Source organism: Schistocerca cancellata, chromosome 2 (assembly GCF_023864275.1).
Source record: "Schistocerca cancellata isolate TAMUIC-IGC-003103 chromosome 2, iqSchCanc2.1, whole genome shotgun sequence".
NCBI lineage: Eukaryota > Metazoa > Arthropoda > Insecta > Orthoptera > Acrididae > Schistocerca > Schistocerca cancellata.
In genome coordinates, this window is record NC_064627.1 from 270,953,715 (window position 1) to 270,975,263 (window position 21,549).

Consider the following 21,549-nt stretch of genomic DNA (forward strand, 5'->3'; position numbering starts at 1 on the left):
GGCAACCTTGGAGGCCAATGACAAATGCCCAAACGTATGCCCCTTACCAATGCATCACGTGTAAAGCCGAACAATCGACAAAATGCGTGCAGTACAGTTGCAACTGAAGTGCATCTGCTAAAACATATAATACAAAATGCGTGCAGTACAGTTGCAACTGAAGTGCATCTGCTAAAACATATAACACAAAATTACTTTTGTTGCTGGGCTATTCGAATCTCGTTGTGACTTTAACGAGAGAGCTAGCAAGCCGCAGCTAGGAGATCACTACCAGCAGCCACACAATCCAGCAACTTAGGATTGGCCCCAGAGTTAACTTCCAGATCCGATATGAAAGTTAATATTCCCAAAGATTCTGTCCTCATTTATGTGGAATATACGGCGAATTGGATGAATTTTTTGAAATACCCTGCAGAATACAGTAGATAGATATACAGGGTGTTACAAAAAGGTACGGCCAAACTTTCAGGAAACAATCCTCACACACAAATAAAGGAAAGATGTTATGTGGACATGTGTCCGGAAACGCTTAATTTCCATGTTAGAGCTCATTTTAGTTTCGTCCACTTACGCTCAATGGAGCACGTTATCACGATGTCATACGGGATACTCTACCTGTGCTGCTAGAGCATGTGCCTTTACAAGTACGACACAACATGTGGTTCATGCACGATGGAGCTCCTGCACATTTCAGTCGAAGTGTTCGTACGCTTCTCAACAACAGATTCAGTGACCGATGGATTGGTAGAGGCGGACTAATTCCATGGCCTCCACGCTCTCCTGACCTCAACCCTCTTGACTTTCATTTATGGCGGCATTTGAAAGCTCTTGTCTACGCAACCCCGGTACCAAATGTAGAGACTCTTCGTGCTCGTATTGTGGACGGTTGTGATGCAATACGCCGTTCTCCAAGGCTGCATCAGCGCATCAGGGCTTCCATGCGACGGAGGGTGGATGCATGTATCCTCGATAACGAAGGACATTTTGAACATTTCGTGTAACAAAGTGTTTGAAGTCACGCTGGTACGATCTGTTGCTGTGTGTTTCCATTCCATGATTAATGTGATTTGAAGAGAAGTAATAAAATGAGCTCTAACATGGAAAGTAAGCGTTTCCGGATACATGTCCACATAACATATTTTCTTTCTTTGTGTGTGAGGAATGTTTCCTGAAAGTTTGGCCGTACCTTTTTGTAACAACCTGTATTTCCAATTTGAACATTGCACTGTGAGGAAATGAAATAGCACAAAAACTAAAAACAGCGTTGAAAAATCAACCAACAGTAGGTATGAATAGCGGTAAAAAATTAAAAACTTAGTTCAAAAACAAGGAGCCAGAAACTAACACCGTAATTGGCAAATATTAACACAAAATTCGGCGAAAAAATCGTAACTGGCCGTAAAATAAAGAGATGTTTCTTTCTGTCCCTCCTCATCACTTTTCCATTAGCGTAGCCCTTTTGCAGACAGGTGAACATTTCGTTCAACAGAGTCTATTGCGTCAAAGTACCGTCTTTATGTCGGCTACGTACCAAGGGTGTGATAGAGGAACCGTGGCGTTTGCTAGTTACATCCCACTTCAAGCGATCACCCTTAGATTCAGACGTAGCAGCACTTTTTAGCAGCACTTCCGATGGCAAATTCTGCAGGTGTACGAGCGGTTTCACACAAAGCCGCCGGTCGGGGTGACCGAGCGGTTCTAGGTGCTACAGTCTGGAACCGCGCGACTGCTACTGTCGAAGGTTCGAATCCTGCCTCGGGTATGGATGTGTGTGATGTCCTTAGGTTAGTTAGGTTTAAGTAGTTCTAAGTTCTATGGGACTGATGACCTCAGCAGCCAAGTCCCATAGTGCTCAGAGCCATTTGAACCAGGACACAGCCACTGAACGGTGGCGCTGCCTCCAGGCTCGCTGGTCTGTTTCGTCGCGAGTGGCGACCACACAGAGTTTGCCCACTCGTGACTACGCAGGCAACGTAATGGTAGCGTTCGGACTACGCCACAGTCGTACCACTGTTTCAAACGGGCGAGTGCAACGGTGCTAACCCAAGTATCCCTTGTGCAGTAGCTACTGCAAAGAGGGGGGTGATAGGTATGGCGTTGGACAAGGGAACAAACGCGCCAGACATCAATACAGAAATGTTACCATTGTAATTAAAAAGTGGCCTGCCATATGGGATCTGAAACAGCACGATTACTGCAAAGAGATTGCAAAATAGAATGCTTGGAAGTCCATCATGGGGACATTAAGAACAAATTTCACTGGAATTTCCACAACAGAGGAATTTTCTCGGTAAGAAAAGTAATGTTTATTTCCACTAAATATACAAGTACAGGAAATACAAGATGTATCAAAAAGAATCATCTGATTTTGAAAAAAAAAACGTAACTATTATATTATATTAGAACAAATAAGCCCTCGGTCACAAATATTAAGTCAAAATTGACCAGGTTTCGACGCTACTATGAGCGTCGTCTTCAGAATTAGACTAACTGTTCTAAAACATATTAGGTATATAATACATTAATAAAATTAAAGTTTGTACTGACTGGAAAAGATGCAGTACTTACAAGTCACACATTAAAAAAGATCTAAGGCGGAAAGGCGACGTCATGAATAGTTGTGAGATGACGAGCCGCTAAGGGCTGCCCGTACTGTGAACAAGAGTCTTGTTGCAACCCTTGTTCACAGTACGAGCAGCCCTATTCATGACCTGGCCTTTCCGGCTTAGATTTTTTTAAATGTGTGACTTGTAGGTACTGCATCTTTTCCAGTCAGTACAAACTTTAATTTTATTAATGTATTATATACCTAATATGTTTTAGAACAATTAGTCTAATTCTGAAGAGGACGCTTATAGTAGCGTCGAAACCTGGTCAATTTTGACTTAATATTTGTGACCGACGGCTTATTTGTTCTAATATAATTCTGACACGGTCACTGAACCTTAGCAGCTATGTTCAAAGTTTTACGTAACTATTATATTATTTGAGATATGTGCGAGAACAACTTACTGTTGGAAAGAGCAAACTCTCGAGTTCTACGTGGTTCCCGATAGGTAGCAGCAGTGAGGTCCCACCTCAGTTCTGGTAAAAACAGTGTCGGGACAACAGAGCGTTTCGTTTTATACGTTGTGCGCAGTGCAGGTCAGTAACGACCGTTCAGCGTGCCTTCTGTACTAGGTATGGTGTGGATCCTCCTGCAGCAAGGAGCATTAGAGGGTAGCATGAACAATTCCGAGGAACAGGTTGTTTGTGTAAAGGCAAATGGCCGGGCCGTCCGCGAGTGGCTGGCACAGACGTCGAACGCATCCGCCATAGTTTCACAAGGAGTCCGCCGAAATCCGTTCGTCCTGCTGCTCGACAGCTCAACATGCCCCCGATGTCCGTTTGGCGTGTGTTGCGTCGACTTTTACGCGTGAAACCGTACAAAATTCAGCTACTGCAAGTTCTCGTGAAGGTGACATACAACAACGTGTGGACTTCTGAATTTCGTGCTTGGCTCGATAGAGGATGAAAAAAAAAAAATGGTTCTGAGCACTATAGGACTTAACATCTCAGGTCACCACTCCCTTAGAACTTAGAACTACTTAAACCTAACTAACCTAAGTACGTCACACACATCCATCCCCTAGGCAGATTACAACCTGCAACCGTAGCGGTCGCGGGGTTCCAGACTGAAGCATCTAGAACAGCTCGGCCATGGAGGATGACAGTCTTCTTCCATGCTTAGTGTTTAGTGACGAGGCAACATTCCATTTACATGGAAAGATGAACCGTCATAGTGTGAGAATATGGGGTACGAAACAACCACATGGAGTTGTAAAACATCAGAGGGACTCTCCAAAATTTTATGTGTTTTGTACATTTTCACAGGAAAAGGTGTACGGTCCATTTTTCTTTGCCGAGAACACTGTTACAGGAAGCACATATCTCAATATGCTTCAGAACTTTCGTTTCACACAGCTGGACACTGATTCAAACGACTTCATTTACCAACAGGATGGGACACAGCCACACTGGCATCTGGAAGTGCGGAAATTTTTAAATCGAACAATTACTGAACGATCGATCGGTTCCACTGGATCGAGTGATTCAACCTTACATTACTGTCCTCCAAGATCACCGGAGCTGACTGCATGTGATTATTTCTGGTGGGTGGTCATAAAAGACTCTGTTTATGTGTCTCTGTTGCCAACAACAATGACTGAACTGAGACATAACAGTAGCTGTGGAAGCTGCAACTCAAGACATGCTCGGTGCAGTGTGGGAACAATTTGAATGCCGCATTGAGATAAGCCGTAAATTCTCAATGGGGGCAGGTAGAACACATATGAAAACGTATGAAAAAAAAACTTTTTGAGTTTCCCGTCCATCAAAAAACCAAATTCATTGCATATCTTTATTAGTTTCAGAAATATAGACGTGCCAAATCGGATGATTCTTTTTGCTATGGCCTGTGTTGTAGTAGCTATAATACTTCACAAATGCAGTACATGGAAAGTCGTATTTCAACAAATATCTCAGCTGCATCTTAATCGTGATTTCAGATTTGTTGTACATTTAAGTCATTTCCATGTCCCTTCTTTCTTGAAGTAATCTGCAATCTTTGTTTGGAATCATTTATTAGCGTTTCCAGGTAAAGAGCTGTCTACCGGCATCTCATCCTCTAGTCCAGAAACACAAGACGCGTCCTCAAACTTACATCGATCTCTTTCTCTGACAAAGTTAAGCAGAAGGCGGGAAGTTTGTATTGTAATTTCTATCGTGTCTTGTTGAACATTTAATGAAATATCCTCCACTTACTGCTCAGTGTCTTACACGAGGTGAGCAGAGTTTGCAGCGCCGCTAACGCCTCTTTGCAGCACCACTAACGCGTGCTTGGAGCACCACTTAAACGCTCGGTAGGAGCACCACTAAGGTCGGCGGAAGCGCTGCTTACGAACCACTGAGCAGCGCTGCAAAGTGGCCCCGCGTGAAGCCAGCCTGAGCACTGGGTGTTGAATAACACACATTTCCCGCCTTCCCTCGCTTAGATTAGCGCCGTAGCTCTTGTCTCTTGTGTGCTCCGCTGTCTGTAGCTGTTTCTTATTTGCGATTGTACAGTAAGTTAATAGAACGTCAGTTTTTGTTGATGGCAACCAGTCATGTGTATCTGAAATTATAATTTGCGTCCCGTAAGTCATTACTACCACCCAGCTTTCGCAATGAAGGAGATAAGCGTGTGGAATTTCAGCCTAAAATACTTGTAAAGTAAGCATGGAGTCATCTCGTCTTGTCAGTCAAGGAATTTTGGAATCTACGTGCTGCTGACCTGACGATTGATGTAATAGCTACAGTATGAATTAGCAGGATATCAGAAGTCAGTAGTCGCTTAACGCGACATTTTCCTCTTGTTATTGTCAAAGACAGTATAATATTCAGCGAAATTAATACTGAAACAGTGCAGAGTTTGTGCCGGCACCAGTGTGTTCGTCAACAACAAAAGAAAATAAGGCAGAAAATGGTTCAAATGGCTCTGAGCACTATGGGACTTAACATCTATGGTCATCAGTCCCCTAGAACTTAGAACTACTTAAACCTAACTAACCTAAGGACATCACACACATCCATGCCCGAGGCAGGATTCGAACCTGCGACCGTAGCAATCGCGCGGCTCCGGACTGAGCGCCTAGAACCGCTAGACCACCGCGGCCGACCAAAATAAGGCAGAACACGTCAACTGTTACAAATAATTCTTTCCAAAAGATAACAAGTAAATGAAACAATCGATACGGAATATCAGGAAGCTTTGAATTGTCCAGCACAGTTGGACATTTCCATCGTACCTTAGAGATTTGCTAGACACGTGGTTTTGATAAAAATAACGCCGGCCGCAGTGGCCGAGCGGTTCTAGGCGCTTCAGTCCGGAACCGCACTGCTGCTACGGTCGCAGGTTCGAATCCTGCCTCGGGCATGGATGTGTGTGATGTCCTTAGGTCAGTTAAGTTTGAGTAGTTCTAAGACAGTCGACTGATGACCTCAGATGTTAAGTCCCATAATGCTTAGAGCCATTTTGATCCAAAGAATTCTGGTCGTATGTAAAGGATGCTAACGCCAATGCCTTCTCTATGCGACAGCAATGGAAAACTACCGATGACAAAAACACAACCTTCCGAAAATCCTTCAGCGAAGATGACGATGTTGACATTCCAGAATTCGAATCAAGAACAGCTGCCAACATCAGTACCTCAGAAGTAGATAACCTCAAAGTAGTGAAGCAACTTAAGTCACTTAATATAAGCGTATTCCGGCCAGTTAGGTTCCTTTCAGAGTATGCTGATGCAATAGCTCCATACTTAACAATGATGTACAACAGCTCGCTCGACAAAAGATCGGTACAGAAACACTGGAAAACTACACAGGTCACGCCAGTATTCAAGAAAGGCAATGGGAGCAATCCACTAAATTCCAGGCGCATGACATTAACGTCGGTACGAAGCAAGATTTTGGAGAATACATATACTGTGTTTGAACGTTATGAATTATCTCTAAGAAAACGGTCTTCTAACACTCAGTCAACACGGATTTAAATAACATGTTCCTTGTGAAACACAACTCGATCTTCACTCACATTAAGTGCTGAGTGCTATCGACAAGGAATATCAGATTGATTCCTTATTTCATGTTTTTCCAGAAGGCTCTTGACACCCGAATGTCTCAAGCAGCTTGTAGTGAAACAGCGTGCTTATGGAATATCGTCTTAGCTGTGCGACTGGATACGTGATTTTCTGCCAAAGAGGTCACAGTTCGTAGTAACTGACGGAAAGACATCAAGTAAAACATAAATGATTTCTAGCGTTCCCCAAGGTCGGGTTATAGGCCCTCTGCTGTTCCTTATCTATATAATCGATTAAGCAGACAATCTGAATAGCCGTCTTGGGCTGTTTGCAGATGGTGCTGTTGTTTATCGTCTAGTAAAGTCATCAAACAGATTGCGAAAGAACTGAGAAAAGATATCTGTATGGAGCAAAAATTGGCAGCTGACGCTAAATAATGAAATGTGTGAGGTCATCCACCGAGTGTTAAAAGGAATCCATTAGACTTTGCTTACACGATAAAGCAACCAAATCTAAAGACTATAAATTCAAATAAAAATCTTGGCATTAAAGTAAAGAACAACTGAAATCGAAAACAACACATAGAAAAGGTCAGCTAAGCGAAGACTACGTCTTATCGGTAGAACACCCTCAAGATGCGACAGATCCTCTAAAGAGACTACCTACACTACACTTATACGGCCACTTTTGGAGCACTGCTGCGCTGTGTGGGATCCTTACCAGCTAGGGGTAACGGAGTACATCGAGAAAGTTCATAGAAAGGCAGCACATTTTATATTATCGATAAATAGTGGAGAAAATGTCACGGAGATGATACAGGATTTAGGATGGACGCGAGTAACACAAAGGCGTTTCTCGTTGCGGCAGAATACCTCACGTAATTTCAATCACGTACTGAATCGTCCGAATGCAAAAATATTTTGTTCACACCGACCTACATAGTGAGAAACGATCTTCATTAAAAAAAATAAGGGAAATGAGAGCTCGCATAGGAAGATATAGGTGTTTGTTTTTTCCTTGCGCTGTTCGAGAGTGGAATAATAGAGAATTATTGTGAAGGCAGTTAGATGAACCCTCTGTCAGGCACTTAAGTGTGATCTGATGAGTATCCTTGTAGATATAGATGCAGGTTTTCTTTTAATCTCTTTATTCTCTTCGATTGTGAAGCTAAACATGCTTCTCGCTGCTGACCTGTTTCATTTCTTCACTGTTGTGTATCCTTGTCAGTTCATCATTAGCAAGACCTTCTCCTTTTTTGTCGGCATCCTGTTAAACGTTAATCTCGTGTAACACAATAAAATTCCAGTTAATACACTTCTCTCTACCTTTCGCAATTCAATTTCATTTCAGTTTATTTCACTTTCTATTATTTCTCACTTTTCCTTGATCCACACTAATCGGTTTACAAAAATATAGTGGTGCATGGCTCAAATGGCTTTGAGCACTATGCGACTTAACTTCTAAGGTCATCAGTCGCCTAGAACTTACAACTAATCAAACCCAACTAACCTAAGGACATCACACACATCCATGCCCGAGGCAGGATTCGAACCTGCGACCGTTGCAGTCGCTCGGCTCCAGACTGTAGCGCCCAGAACCGCACGGCCACTCCGGCCGGCAGTGGTGCATGTATCGCGCCGCCGTCTACATATACCCTCCTGAGCTGGAGAATATAAAGCTTATCACAAGCACAACGAGATAACGGAACAATGGGGAATATCCTCAGACATACTGAAACATTAAAAAAAAAAAACGTACTGAAACAATCTCGAAAGTTCTGGAAGATTCTATAACGTTCTGGAAGATTCTACGACTTTATTCAGCATTCAGGCCAATCGATTCCCAGCTGCTTCCCTTAAGAAGACCATTGGTGCGACGCTATGATATTTTCGAATCCACCCTCTATAGCTCTGAACCGAAACCTTCTTAATGGGTGGGGGATGGAGGGATAACTTACCACGTAGCCCCCGTGGACCTGAAAAATTGGCTTGCGAAGTTTTAGCGTCACGCACTGACGCACCATACTTATATACAAATGTGGTGTCTGTACGACTGGTGTAAGAGCGGCCGTAACGAAATTATGTTACAAGAAACGAGGAGTCCAGCAGCCTACAGGGGTTGAATTAAATGAGTGATGAAGGTTGGAAATTTGTGCCGGACGGAGACTCAAATCCGAATGCTCCGCTTCTCTAGAATGTTTGCGTTAGTGGCCTCGGCCGACCGGACACGCTTCCCATCCGACGGAACAGACACTACAAATCAGTACGGGCGAGGATGGCTCCAGGTATTTTCAGTGTGGGTGCACCGAACCCCGGCAGGACATCGATTGCTACGACCAAGGGACCTCTACTTCCACGTGATGGGGTGAGAATTTGGGTTGGATGGTCTAAGGGTAGCGTCTTTGATTCATAATCAAAAAGTCTTCGGTCCCGGGTTCGATCCCCGCCACTGCCTAAATTTTGATAAATATTCAGCATTGGCGGCAGAAGACTTTCGGCATAAGAAGTCAACCTCATTCTGCCAACGGCCTTGTCAAAGAGGGCGGACGAGCGGATAGAGGTTCAGGTCACTCTCTTGTCCTAGGGGTGGGAAATTGCCCCTAAAGGCGGAAGAATCAGCAATGATCAACGACATGAGGATGCAGAAGGCAATGGAAACCACTGCATTAAAGACACGTAACGTCTATCCACAGGACATGTGGCCTGTAATTGAAGAAGTGTCATGATGATCTCTCCATTGGCAAAAGATTCCGGAATAGTCCCCCATTCGGATCTCCGGAAGGGGACAGCCAAGGGGGAGGTTACCATGAGAAAAAGCTTGTATAATATACAAAAGGATAACGTTCTACGAGTCGGGGCGTGGAATGTCAGAAGCTTGAACGTGGTAGGGAAACTAGAAAATCTGAATAAGGAAATGCAAAGGCTCAATATAGATATAGTAGGGGCCAGTGAAGTGAAGTGGAAGGATGACAAGGATTTCTGGTCAGATGAGTATCGGATGATATCAACAGCAGCAGAAAATGGTATAACAGGTGTAGGATTCGTTATGAATAGGAAAGCAAGGAAGAGGGTGTGTTACGGTGAACAGTTCAGTGACCGGGTTGTTCTAATCAGAATCGACAGCAGACCAACACCGACAACGATAGTTCAGGTATACATGCCGACGTCGCAAGCTGAAGATGAACAGATAGAGAAAGTGTATGAGATTATTGAAAGGGTAATGCAGTATGTAAAGGGGACGTAAATCTAATAGTCATGGGCGACTGGAATGTAGTTGTAGGGGAAGGAGTAGAAGAAAAGGTTACAGAAGAATATGGGCTTGGGACAAGGAATGAAAGAGGAGAAAGACTAATTGAGTTCTGTAACAAGTTTCAGCTAGTAATAGCGAATACCCTCATCAATAATCACAAGAGGAGGACGTATACTCGGAAAAGGCCGGGAGATACAGTAAGATTTCAATTAGATTACATCATGGTCAGACAGAGATTCCGAAATCAGATACTGGATTGTAAGGCGTACCCAGGCGTAGATATAGACTCAGATCACAATATAGTAGTGATGAAGAGTAGGCTGAAGTTCAAGACATTCGTCAGGAATAATCAATACGCAAAGAAGTGGGATACGGAATACTAAGGAATGACGAGATACGTTTGAAGTTCTCTAACGCTATAAATACAGCAATAAGGAATAGCGCAGTAGGCAGTACAGTTGAAGAGGAATGGACATCTCTAAAAAGGGCCATCACAGAAGGTGTGAAGGAAAACATAGGTACAAAGAAGGTAGCTGCGAAGAAACCATGGGTAACAGAAGAAATACTTCAGTTGATTGATGAAAGGAGGAAGTACAAACATGTTCCGGGAAATTCAGGACTACAGAAATACAAGTCGCTGAGGAATGAAATAAATAGGAAGTGCAGGGAAGCTAAGACGAAATGGCTGCAGGAAAAATGTGAAGACATCAAAAAAGATATGATTGTCGGAAGGACAGACTCAGCATACAGGAAAGTCAAAACAACCTTTGGTGACATTAAAAGCAACGGTGGTAACATTAAGAGTGCAACGGGAATTACACTGTTAAATGCAGAGGAGAGAGCAGATAGGTGGAAAGAATACATTGAAAGCCTCTATGAGGGTGAAGATTTGTCTGATGTGATAGAAGAAGAAACAGGAGTCGATTTAGAAGAGATAGGGGATCCAGTATTAGAATCGGAATTTAAAAGAGCTTTGGATGACTTACGGTCAAATAAGGCAGAAGGGATAGATAACATTCCATCAGAATTTCTAAAATCATTGGGGGAAGTGGCAACAAAACGACTATTCACGTTGGTGTTTAGAATATATTAGTCTGGCGATATACCATCTGACTTTCGGAAGAGCATCATCCACACAATTACGGAGACGGCAAGAGATGACAAGTGCGAGAATTATCGCACAATCAGCTTAACAGCTCGTGCATCGAAGCCGCTTACAAGAATTATATACAGAAGAATGGAAAAGAAAATTGAGAATGCGCTAGGTGGCGATCAGTTTGGCTTTAGGAAAAGTAAAGGGACGAGAGAGGCAATTCTGACGTTACGGCTAATAATGGAAGCAAGGCTAAAGAAAAATCAAGACACTTTCATAGGATTTGTCGACCTGGAAAAAGCGTTTGACAATACAAAGTGGTGCAAGCTGTTCGAGATTCTGAAGAAAGTAGGGGTAAGCTATAGGGAGAGACGGGTCATATACAATATGTACAACAACCAAGAAGGAATAATAAGAGTGGACGATCAAGAACGAAGTGCTCGTATTAAGAAGAGTGTAAGAGAAGGCTGTAGCCTTTCGCGCCTACTCTTCAATCTGTACATCGAGGAAGCAATGATGGAAATAAAAGAAAGGTTCAGGAGTGGAATTAAAATACAAGGTGAAAGGATATCAGTGATACGATTCGCTGATGACATTGCTATCCTGAGTGAAAGTGAAGAAGAATTAAATGATCTGCTGAACGGAATGAACAGTCTAATGAGTACACAGTATGGTTTGAGAGTAAATCGGAGAAAGACGAAGGTGATGAGAAGTAGTAGAAATGAGAACAGCGAGAAACTTAACATCAGGATTGATGGTCACGAAGTCAATGAAGTTAAGGAATTCTGCTACTTAGGCAGTAAAATAACCAATGACGGACGGAGCAAAGAGGACTTTAAAAGCAGACTCGCTATGGCAAAAAAGGCATTTCTGGCCAAGAGAAGTCTACTAATATCAAATACCGGCCTTAATTTGAGGAAGAAATTTCTGAGGATGTACGTCTGGAGTACAGCATTGTATGGTAGTGAAACATGGACTGTGGGAAAACTGGAACAGAAGAGAATCGAAGAATTTGAGATGTGGTGCTATAGACGAATGTTGAAAATTAGGTGGACTGATAAGGTAAGGAATGAGGAGGTTCTACGCAGAATCGGAGAGGAAAGGAATATGTGGAAAACACTGATAAGGAGAAGGGACAGGATGATAGGACATCTGCTAAGACATGAGAGAATGACTTCCATGGTACTAGAGGGAGCTGCAGAGGGCAAAAACTGTAGAGGAAGACAGAGATTGGAATACGTCAAGCAAATAATTGAGGACGTCCGTTGCAAGTGCTACCCTGAGATGAAGAGGTTAGCACAGGAAAGGAATTCGTGGCGGGCCGCATCAAACCAGTCAGTAGACTGATGACAAAAAAAAAGGGGAAGCTTACCAAGATAGTCAAAGGGGTTAGGAAAACCGTTCTAGAGGAGTATCCGGGTTAGAGTCCCTGCCCGGCACAAATTTTTAACTTTCATCACTGATTTACACTCACGCTCATAAATTAAGCCTAATGCTGATACATGGTGAAACAACGTTCTGGTCGGAGGTTGGCGGGTTTAAATCACCTCGGGGTATGCCCATACGGTGCATTTGACCTGCGGGCTTCGCACGGTGGCGCTGGCAGCTGTCCACATACGCAAAAGTGTGTTGGTGCATGTCAGAGTACGGTGCAGCGAGTGGGTGTGCAGACGTTTTCAGAAGTGCTAATGGTGACTGTGTGTTGAAAGTGTCTCAAAGAACACATATTGATGACGTTATGAGGGGTAGAATACTGGGGCAACTGTAGGCTGGTGAAAAACAGCAGATCGTAGAACGGGCCTTCCGTGTGCCACATAGTATGATCTCAAGGTTATGGCAACGATTCTAGCAGACAGGAAACATGTCCAAGCGGTACAGTACGGAACGTCCACAGTGTACAACACCACAAGAAGACCGATATCTCACCATCAGTGCCACGGAGTACTGCAGGTAGCCTTGCTCGAGACCTTACCGCAGCCACTGGAACAGTTGTCTCCAGACACACAGTCTACAGACGACTGAACAGACATGATTTATTTGTCCGGAGAGCTGCAAGGTGCATTCCACTGCCCCAGTCACAGGAGAGCCCTTAAAGCCTGGTGTCAACAACACGGTACATGGTCATTGGAACAGTGGTCCTAGGTTATGTTCAGGGACGAATCCAGGTATAGTCTGAACAGTGATTCTAGCCTGGTTTTCATCTGGCGTGAACCAGGAACCAGATACCAGCCCCTTAATGTCCTTGAAAGGGACCTATATGGAGGTCATGGTTTGATGGTGTCAGGTGGAATTATGATTGGTGCACGTACACCCCTGCATGTCTTTGACAGGGGAACTGTAACAGGTCAGGTGCATCGGGACTTCATTTTGCATCAGTATGTTTGCCTTTCGAGGGGTGCAGTAAGTCCCACCTTCCTCCTGATGGATGATAACGCACGGCCCCACCGAGCTGCCACGGCGGAGGAGTACCTTGAAACAGAAGATACCAGGCGAGTGGAGTGGCCTGCCTATTCTCCAGACCTAAACCCCATCGAGCACGTCTGTGATGCTCTCGGTCGATGTATCGCTGCACGTCTTCAAATCCCTAGGACACTTCAGGAGCTTCGACAGGCATTGGTGCAAGAATGGAAGGCTACACCCGAGCAGCTGCTCGACCACCTGATCCAGAGTATGCCACCCCATTGTGCGGCCTGTGTACGTGTGCATCGTGATCATATCCCATACTGATGTCGGGGTTCATGCGCAGAAAACAGTGGCGTTTTGTAGCACATGTGTTTCGGGACAGTTTTCTCAACTTATCCAATGCTGTGGACCTACAGATCTGTGTCGTGTGTGTTCCCTAAGTGCCTATGCTACTAGCGTCAGTTTTGTGTAGTGCCACGTTGTGTGGCACCACATTCTGCAACTGTAATTTATGAGTATGAGTGTATTTCATTGTCTCTAGGCAGCGGAAGTACTGATTTCTCGTAGTGTAGCAACACACTTGTTTTTATTATTGTATTGTTTATTCGTTGTGTAAAAAAGATGATAAAGGAGGAACAGTGAGCGAGTAAAAAAAAAATAAATAAAAACCTGGTTCCACAAAGGGGCTGTTCGCCAATGGAGAACTGGTTGCCAAATTGGAACCTCTGCAGACTACTGTAGGAGAGGGCAATAGTGCGATACTCACTCCCTGTGGCTCTCTGGCGGCTGGTGCAGCAGGAAGTCGTTGAAGACCACTTGGACGCGCTCCTTGCCGCGCCCCTGGAAGTCGTAGCGGCAGTGGCTGCCCGGCGGGTAGGGGTCCGGGTAGCCGGGGGACGACACCGACCCATTCTTCACCAAGTCGCTGCTCAGCGTCGCGTCGCAGTTGGACGCTGTGGGCACACCAGAGAGGAAGGCGAGCGTCAGCGTCAGCCTGATGAACCGCCCGGCCTGCCAGCCTGCTATGCGAAGTATCCGAATGGCGAGTTCAGCAAATGCAATTTCTGATTAACTTCTCACGGGCAGTGTTAACAGTCTTATAGAATCTTTTAAAGGACGTCATATTCTACGCTAAGGAATTATTCTTTTCACAGCTGCCTACAAGTGGCACTGAAGCAAAATCTTTTGCAGTAACGCTTGAAAATGGCGCAAAGACCGTAAGTGCGATTGTGAAATAAATAATAACTGCAGCCGAAGGCAAATATCATGTCTTTAAAAAAATGCAGTTTCGTTTCAAACTCCAAGGCCAACAAAACGTCACACAACCAGGGAATTATCAGAATGCGGCGTAAATCGGTAGATGTGATGTACATGTACAGTCAATGCTAAGCGGGACTTATAACTATAGACAAATCACCTCCAGTCGGTAAGATTCCATGGAGAAGACGTGTCTGGAGACACACCAGACAGTAGTAGGGAATTATCAGAATGCGGCGTAAATCGATAGATGTGATGTACATGTACAGTCAAACACGTCTTCGCTCAATGCTAAGCGGGACTTATAACTATAGACAAATCTCCTCCAGTCGATGAGATTCCATGGAGAAGACGTGTCTGGAGACACACCAGACAGTGGTAGGATACCAACCTGACTGTGTCCGCCCCAACAGCTGAGTGGTCAGCGTGACGGAAAGCCCTCCTACGGGCCCGGGTTCGATTCCCGGCTGGGTGGGGATTTTCTCCGCTCAGGAACGGGGTGTTGTTCTGGCTTCATCATCATTTCATCCCCATCCGGCGCGCAGGTCGCCCAGTGTGGCTTCGAAAGTAATAAGACCTGCCCCAAGGCGGCCGGACCTGCCCCGCAAGGGGCCTCTCGGCCAATGACGCCAAACGCTCAATTCCATTTCATCCTGACTGTAGCCCGCTATACGGCCCGACAGCCAGATGTGATGGTCTAGGGCATCGTTTCTTTTCATAGCAGGTCTCTTTTGATTGTCATCCTCGGCACCCTCACAGCAGAGTGGTACGTCGACTATATTCTACGCTCCGTTTGGTTGTCCTTCATGGCAAGCCATCCTGGCCCTACATTTCAGGAACATAATGCTTGCCCGCATAGAGCGGGAATTTCTACTGTTTGTCTTTGTCCTTGCCAAACCGTAATTTGGCCAAAAGGTCATCGGATCTCTGCTCAACTTGAGAACTTTTGGAGCATTATGGGCAGCACCCTCCAACCATTTCAGGAGTCGATCTAAATCACCAGTTGGACAGTATTTGGGACCACATACCTTAGGAGGACATAAAAAACTGTCAATCAATATCAGACTGAATAACTGCTTGCATAAGGGTCAGAGGTGGATCAACGCGTTAATGGCTTGCTCAGTTTGTTAAGCTCCTTCCCTTGAATAAATCATCCAATTTTTCCAAAACTGTAATCGTTTGGCTATACACGTATATCAGATCTGCCGATTCCTTGCACTCTTACTGACGAAATAATAAATTAAGTATTAATTTTTCAGCTGTGTTTCATTTCTTAAGATCTGATGACGTACTTCATTTGAAATATTTCTTGCATTAAATGTATTATGTAAGTTTACAGAGGCCGTTTTTCAAATGGCTTGAACCGAATTATTAATCGACCAAACGATTCGGGCTATATTTGCGCTGTTTCGTTAATCATTCTCTTAATAGACACAACCTGTCCTCGTCAACATCGAAGTCGGTTATCTTAATTCCTACAATATTTCAGAGTAACAATTTCATCAAACTTTCGCTGTTGAGTGTCACTGAAAAATAACCGCAGACAATCAAAACTTTCCCTTTTAGCTAAGAGAACTTCTAATGATATCTCTTACTATTTAGATGATGACGGGATATTTATAAATGGTGTTACTTTGGAATTCTAGCATGCTGGATTAATAATAGGATACCAACGGGTATCAATCAGTTTGGTGAACAAAAACAGCCGAAGTTGCGAACTTAGTTCTTTTTCTTTAATTAATGACCGGTTCCGGGTATCAGAACCCATTCTCAAGTCATCCAAAGACAAAAATGTTATAAACTCCGTAACAACAAGCAAACCTTGTTAATATTGTACAAGGTTTATGTGCTATCACGAAGTATACCATTTTTTTCTGTTTGGATGATTTGACAATGTGTTGTGGTACCTCAAACCGGTCGTCAGTCAAATAAAAAGAACTGAATTTCGCAATTTTGGCCGTTCATCAAACTGATGAAAACGGTGTCCTCTTGAATCATTTGAATTATACCCATTTCTTAATGTCGTTCAGTTGCAGGACTGTTGTACTGTAGAAATTTCCCTACTTAGAGAGACATTTTAAGACCTCCATTGAAAATTTTTTCCTTTTAAACAGCAATTGGCACTGTCAGTGCAGCCTTCTCATCTTTCTTTGTCTCCTTTGTTTCTAATGATACTGAACAAGGCTTCGAAGGTGTTAAATAATCAGTATTGTTGTTATTCTTGGTGTTAATATAAAAGGCATTTATAATTATCATTCTTCACACCTGTTATTTGTGTTGGTAATTATAATTCTTCGAATGATAATTTCTCAGATGTATATAAGTGAGACAGGAGCATGCATAGAAATTGCGAATATTTTTGTAAAGTTTACTGGTATTTGTTGTTACTGATCTGATTTAACATAGAGCCTAAGGGACATAACCCAGACAAGGTAAATAAACAATAAATAAGAGGGCGTGCTGAAATGTAACGCGTCCGAAATTTTAATGTGAAAGCTCTTAATGTTTTTTTAAATAAAACAAACTTTATTAACGTTCTACAAGTTTGTTCTCCATGTGTAGACATTTCTCAATACAGTCTCCCTGGCGTTGAACACATTTCTACAAACGAGGCACCAGTTCGTTGATACGAACACTGTAGAATGTTTGCCTTCGTTGATGGAGTCACAACTTCTCGCTGTTTGCACCACTTTATCACGATCAAAGTGAAGTCTTCGTAGTTGTTCTTTAAGTTTCGGAAAGAGATGAAAATCGGATGGAGCCAAGTCGGGACTGTATGGGGGACAATCGGTGACAGTGAATCCAAAGCATCTGATTGTTGCAGATGTGTCAGCGCTCGTTTGTATTCTGGCGTGGTCATGCTTAAGGAGAGGGTACACCATATGTGGACGAACTGTAGAATTCGAAACTCTATTACAGCAAGTGTTTTCTCACACAGCAACAGAGTTACGTTACACACGGCCATGTTATGCGGAACAATTCTGAGCCCTCTAGTGGCAGAGGGCTGGAAGTATGTAAACACGAGGAATTAAGAATAAAACTTTATGGATTGTCACATAAAAAAATTCGGAGGCATTACATCTCAGTACGCTCTTGTAAATATAATAATGTGTGATCTGGAAATTTCAGTCAAATAAATTAGCTACACAACTGCTTAGGCTAAATTTGATTCCTCTAACCTTATAACTTCTTGGTGGTGGAATTTCATTTTCGTCTGTGTAATTAATATGACTATTTTTAAAATTAATCCCGTACGCAGGAAGCTACCCCTGACTTTACCTGGCCTGCTCTTTTTTGCCTTTTATTATTTACATTTCGAACAACCTGTCACCATGGACTCGTGTAACCGGCAGCTGCCACGCAGATGTGACGCGTGCCCCCAGGGAACGGGACTGCGTGATTTCCGCAGCAGTCACACAGCGCTACCCGCATTCGTAGCAGGCGCGAGACGCAGCCAGTTCCGCATGCGGGCCGTGCGTTCATCACGTGAATAATACAACGGCGACGAACGAACCGTATTTTCCTCCGTTCGCGAGAAATTGGACAGCGTTGGCACGACGTAAATTTTTGATAAGAATAGAACGCCCGGAAACAACGACATGACAAATGCAGAAGAGCGCCGCCTCTGTGTTGTCGGGAAGTTCCTCCTTGAGTTTCAGTTCCGTTTCGCTGTATTTTCGCTTTCTATCCCGAGGGAATTCAGCGTTTTTCCCGGAACCTTACAAGGCTGCACAAATACAATTTCGTACCAGTGGAACCCATCAGTGATTAGTGTTCAGCGTCGATTGTGAGACAACATATGAGAGGCGTTTAGCATGTCTTGCACACATTTTTGTTCTCGGACAATTTCGGTTGAAACGAAACTGGAATTTGTTGTGGGACATCATGGAATATTCTCGCTTCACCACTTTCTTTCTTTGCTTTCACTGGTGCCATGTCCCGCGCTGACGCAGGCTCGGCATTGATAGGAACGGATTTGGCAAAGTTAGTGGAAAGGGGTGGCCGGAAGCCCTTCCTGCCGCCACCCCGTACCCCCCGGGACGGAATTAGTGTACCCCTGCTGTCTGCGTCGAGTGTAATTAATGGAATAGTGCGAGTGTGTTCAGATGTCTGCGAACCGAGTAACTGAGGCGGAACGTGGAGACCAGCCCGATATTTACCATGCGGGATGTGGAAAACCGCCTAAAAACTACATCCAGGCTGGCCGGCACACCGACCGACGACGGTAATCCGTCGGGCGGATTCGATTCGGGGCCGGTGCGCCTACCAGAGTCCAGGAAGCAGCGCATTAGCGCTCTCGGCTAACCCGACGGGTTCTCGCTTCACCACTACATTCTCATTAATTTCCGGTTGGTGGCGGCGCTTTACGTAGCCTTCAAAATTGCATCTGTAACAGAGGTGCGTTCCAAGCAGAACTCTGTCACTCAGCCACCGCAACAAGTTCGCGCAGAACTGTTCGATCTTCCGCTTGGTGGCCGGCTGCACACAGCTATGAGCTGCATTGTTGAAACGCGCGGACACTCTTACTGATAGTGGTGACACACTCGTCCACCATTTGGGATACACCAAGATGTGCGCCATCTGGGTTCCTCGTCGCCTAGCAGATGACCATGAGGAGCAACGAAGGACCGTATGTGCGGAATAGCTTACGTGTTTCGAGTCTGATCGTGACAATTTCTGTCGAACATCGTCACGGCCGATGAAACATGGTTTCAGCATTTGGAACCAAAAACAAAACGGCAATCCATGAAGTGGAGCCGCATCACCTCTTCTCCGAAGAAATCGTTCAAAGCGGCAACCTCAGCCGGTAAAGTCATGGCGACAGGTTTCTGGGACTTTGGAGGGGTTTTCTGTTTGATGGTGCAACGATCAACTCTGAAGTGTATTGCTCTACACTCAGGAAATTGAAGAAACATCCTGGGTGTGTTCATTGACAAAAATGCAAACGAACTTCTCCTTCTCCGTGACAAAGCAATGGCACCCACTGATCGGCGCACCCGAAAGGAGCTCACAAAATTTCACTGGATGGTTCTTCCTCATTCAACCTTCAGCCCGGATCTCGCATGTTCCAACTTCCATCTGTTTGTCCCAATGAAAGACGCACTCCAAAAGAAGAAATACTTGGATGACAAGGAGGTTATTGATGCAGCAAGTCGTCTGCCAGTAGAGTGGTACCATGTGTGCATACAGGACTTACCTCTAAGGAGGCGTAAGGCCGTCGCACTGAACAAATGCAATGTTGAAAAATAGGGTTTTCTAGCCAAAACAGTTGGGAATAATATGCTGTAGTAGAATGCCGAATAAAACCAACCTGCTTGCGGGAAAAAATATGTTGCTTTATGTATTGAACGCCTCTTAAGGACCTTATAGACCACACGCTTGCTTCACGTATCTTCTATTTCTTACTGTTGAGAGTGTTCATAGTCCATTTGAACTAATTCTGACCTAATTCTGGGGTCTTACTCTTCGTCTCGCTCCAGCTGTTGTTCTAGAGAACAACGTTGCAGATAGTCCATTCACTGAGATACTTGCTGTATGACCAGCCCAGGTCAACATTCTCTTCTTTAGCAACTCGACCACGTTACTTTGTTTGTGAAACTCTCGCAGTCGGTGTTCTCTTTCAATAACACGTTATTTTCGTGGACTGTAGGTATAAAAAATTTTCATTGTTTTTTTCCTATCCAATATAAATAGTTTTTCTTGGTCGTTGTTTCTCTACGTTAAAGCTTCTCATTCATATAGTATTACAAGGTGTACAACTTTGCTTCTGCCCTTTTTCCCCCAACATCTGAGGTTTTAACGAAACAAATTGGTTAGACATATATTATTCAAAGTATTTTACATCGCTGGCCACTACTTTCTCCCATCTTTCTGGCAGTGTATGAAACCCGCGTCAAAAATCGTTCATCTTTTGAAGCGATCCACGAATCGATCTAATTTATGACGTCTTCATGAGATCGGAAGTGTTGGTCAGCCAGCCGGCCGGAGTGGCCGAGCGGTTCTAGGCGCTACAGTCTGGAACCGCGCGACCCCTACGGTCGCAGGTTCGAATCCTGCCTCGGGCATGGATGGGTATGATGTCCTTTGGTTAGTTAGGTTTAAGTTGTTCTAAGTTCTAGGGGACTGATGACCTCAGATGTTAAGTCCCATAGTGCTCAGAGCCTTTTTAACCATTTGTTGGTCAGCCAGGCCATACGCCATGATCTAAACAGGTTGTAGTCAGAGGGAGAATACGGCGAGTGGGGTAGCACTTTTTTAACGTTTCCAAGTACGTTTTGACGTCTTTTGCAGCGTGGGGTCGAGTGTTGTAATGCTGCAAAATCACTCTTTCGTGCCTCTAGCTGTATTGTGGCCGTTTGTCTTTTAATGCTCTGCTCAAACTCTTCAATTGCTTTCGATAATCAGCACCTATGATCGTTTCACTTGGTTTTAACACCTCATAGTACACGACGCCGAGCTGGTCCCACCAAAGGCAGAGCATGATGTTGGAGCAGCGAATATTCGGTTTGGCCGTCGACGTGGAAGCATGGCCGGGATATCCCCATGATTCTTTACGTTTAAGGTTATCGTAATGAACCTATTTTTCGTCCCCGGTCACAATGCGATGCTAAAGTCCCTCCCGTTTTTGCCTCTAAAGCAACTGTTCACAAACACACAAACGCTCACGTTTCAGCTCACGCGGGGCTCAAGTTCCTTCTTTCTGAATCATGCCCATAGCCTTTAGACGTTTTAAAATGGCTTGCTGTGCAACTCCCGCTAATCGTGCCAGTTCTTCTTGAGTTTGATGCGAGTCTTCACTCAGCAATGTCAACAATTTTGCATCTTCGAAAGCATTCTCTCTTCTACCAACATGCCGGTCTACAACGTTAAAATCACCGTTCTTGAAGCGTTGAAACCACTCGCGAAACGTTCTTTCACTAATACTCTGTAGCGTCCTTACCACACGGACTT

General features: G+C 44.2%; 1 protein-coding gene across 1 annotated transcript in view; it reads right to left on the reverse strand.

Annotated features, from left to right (window-relative positions):
• The window catches only part of LOC126153199 (suppressor of lurcher protein 1-like), a 200,674-nt gene extending 185,895 nt beyond the window's left edge, over positions 1–14,779 (reverse strand). The window contains exons 1-2 of the mRNA XM_049916053.1: positions 14,759–14,779; positions 14,108–14,352 (exon numbers count right to left, since the gene is read on the reverse strand). Of these exons, the coding sequence (XP_049772010.1) occupies positions 14,108–14,352; positions 14,759–14,779 (266 nt within the window). The remainder of the gene's footprint in view (positions 1–14,107; positions 14,353–14,758) is intronic.
• Between the last annotated feature and the right edge of the window lie 6,770 nt (positions 14,780–21,549).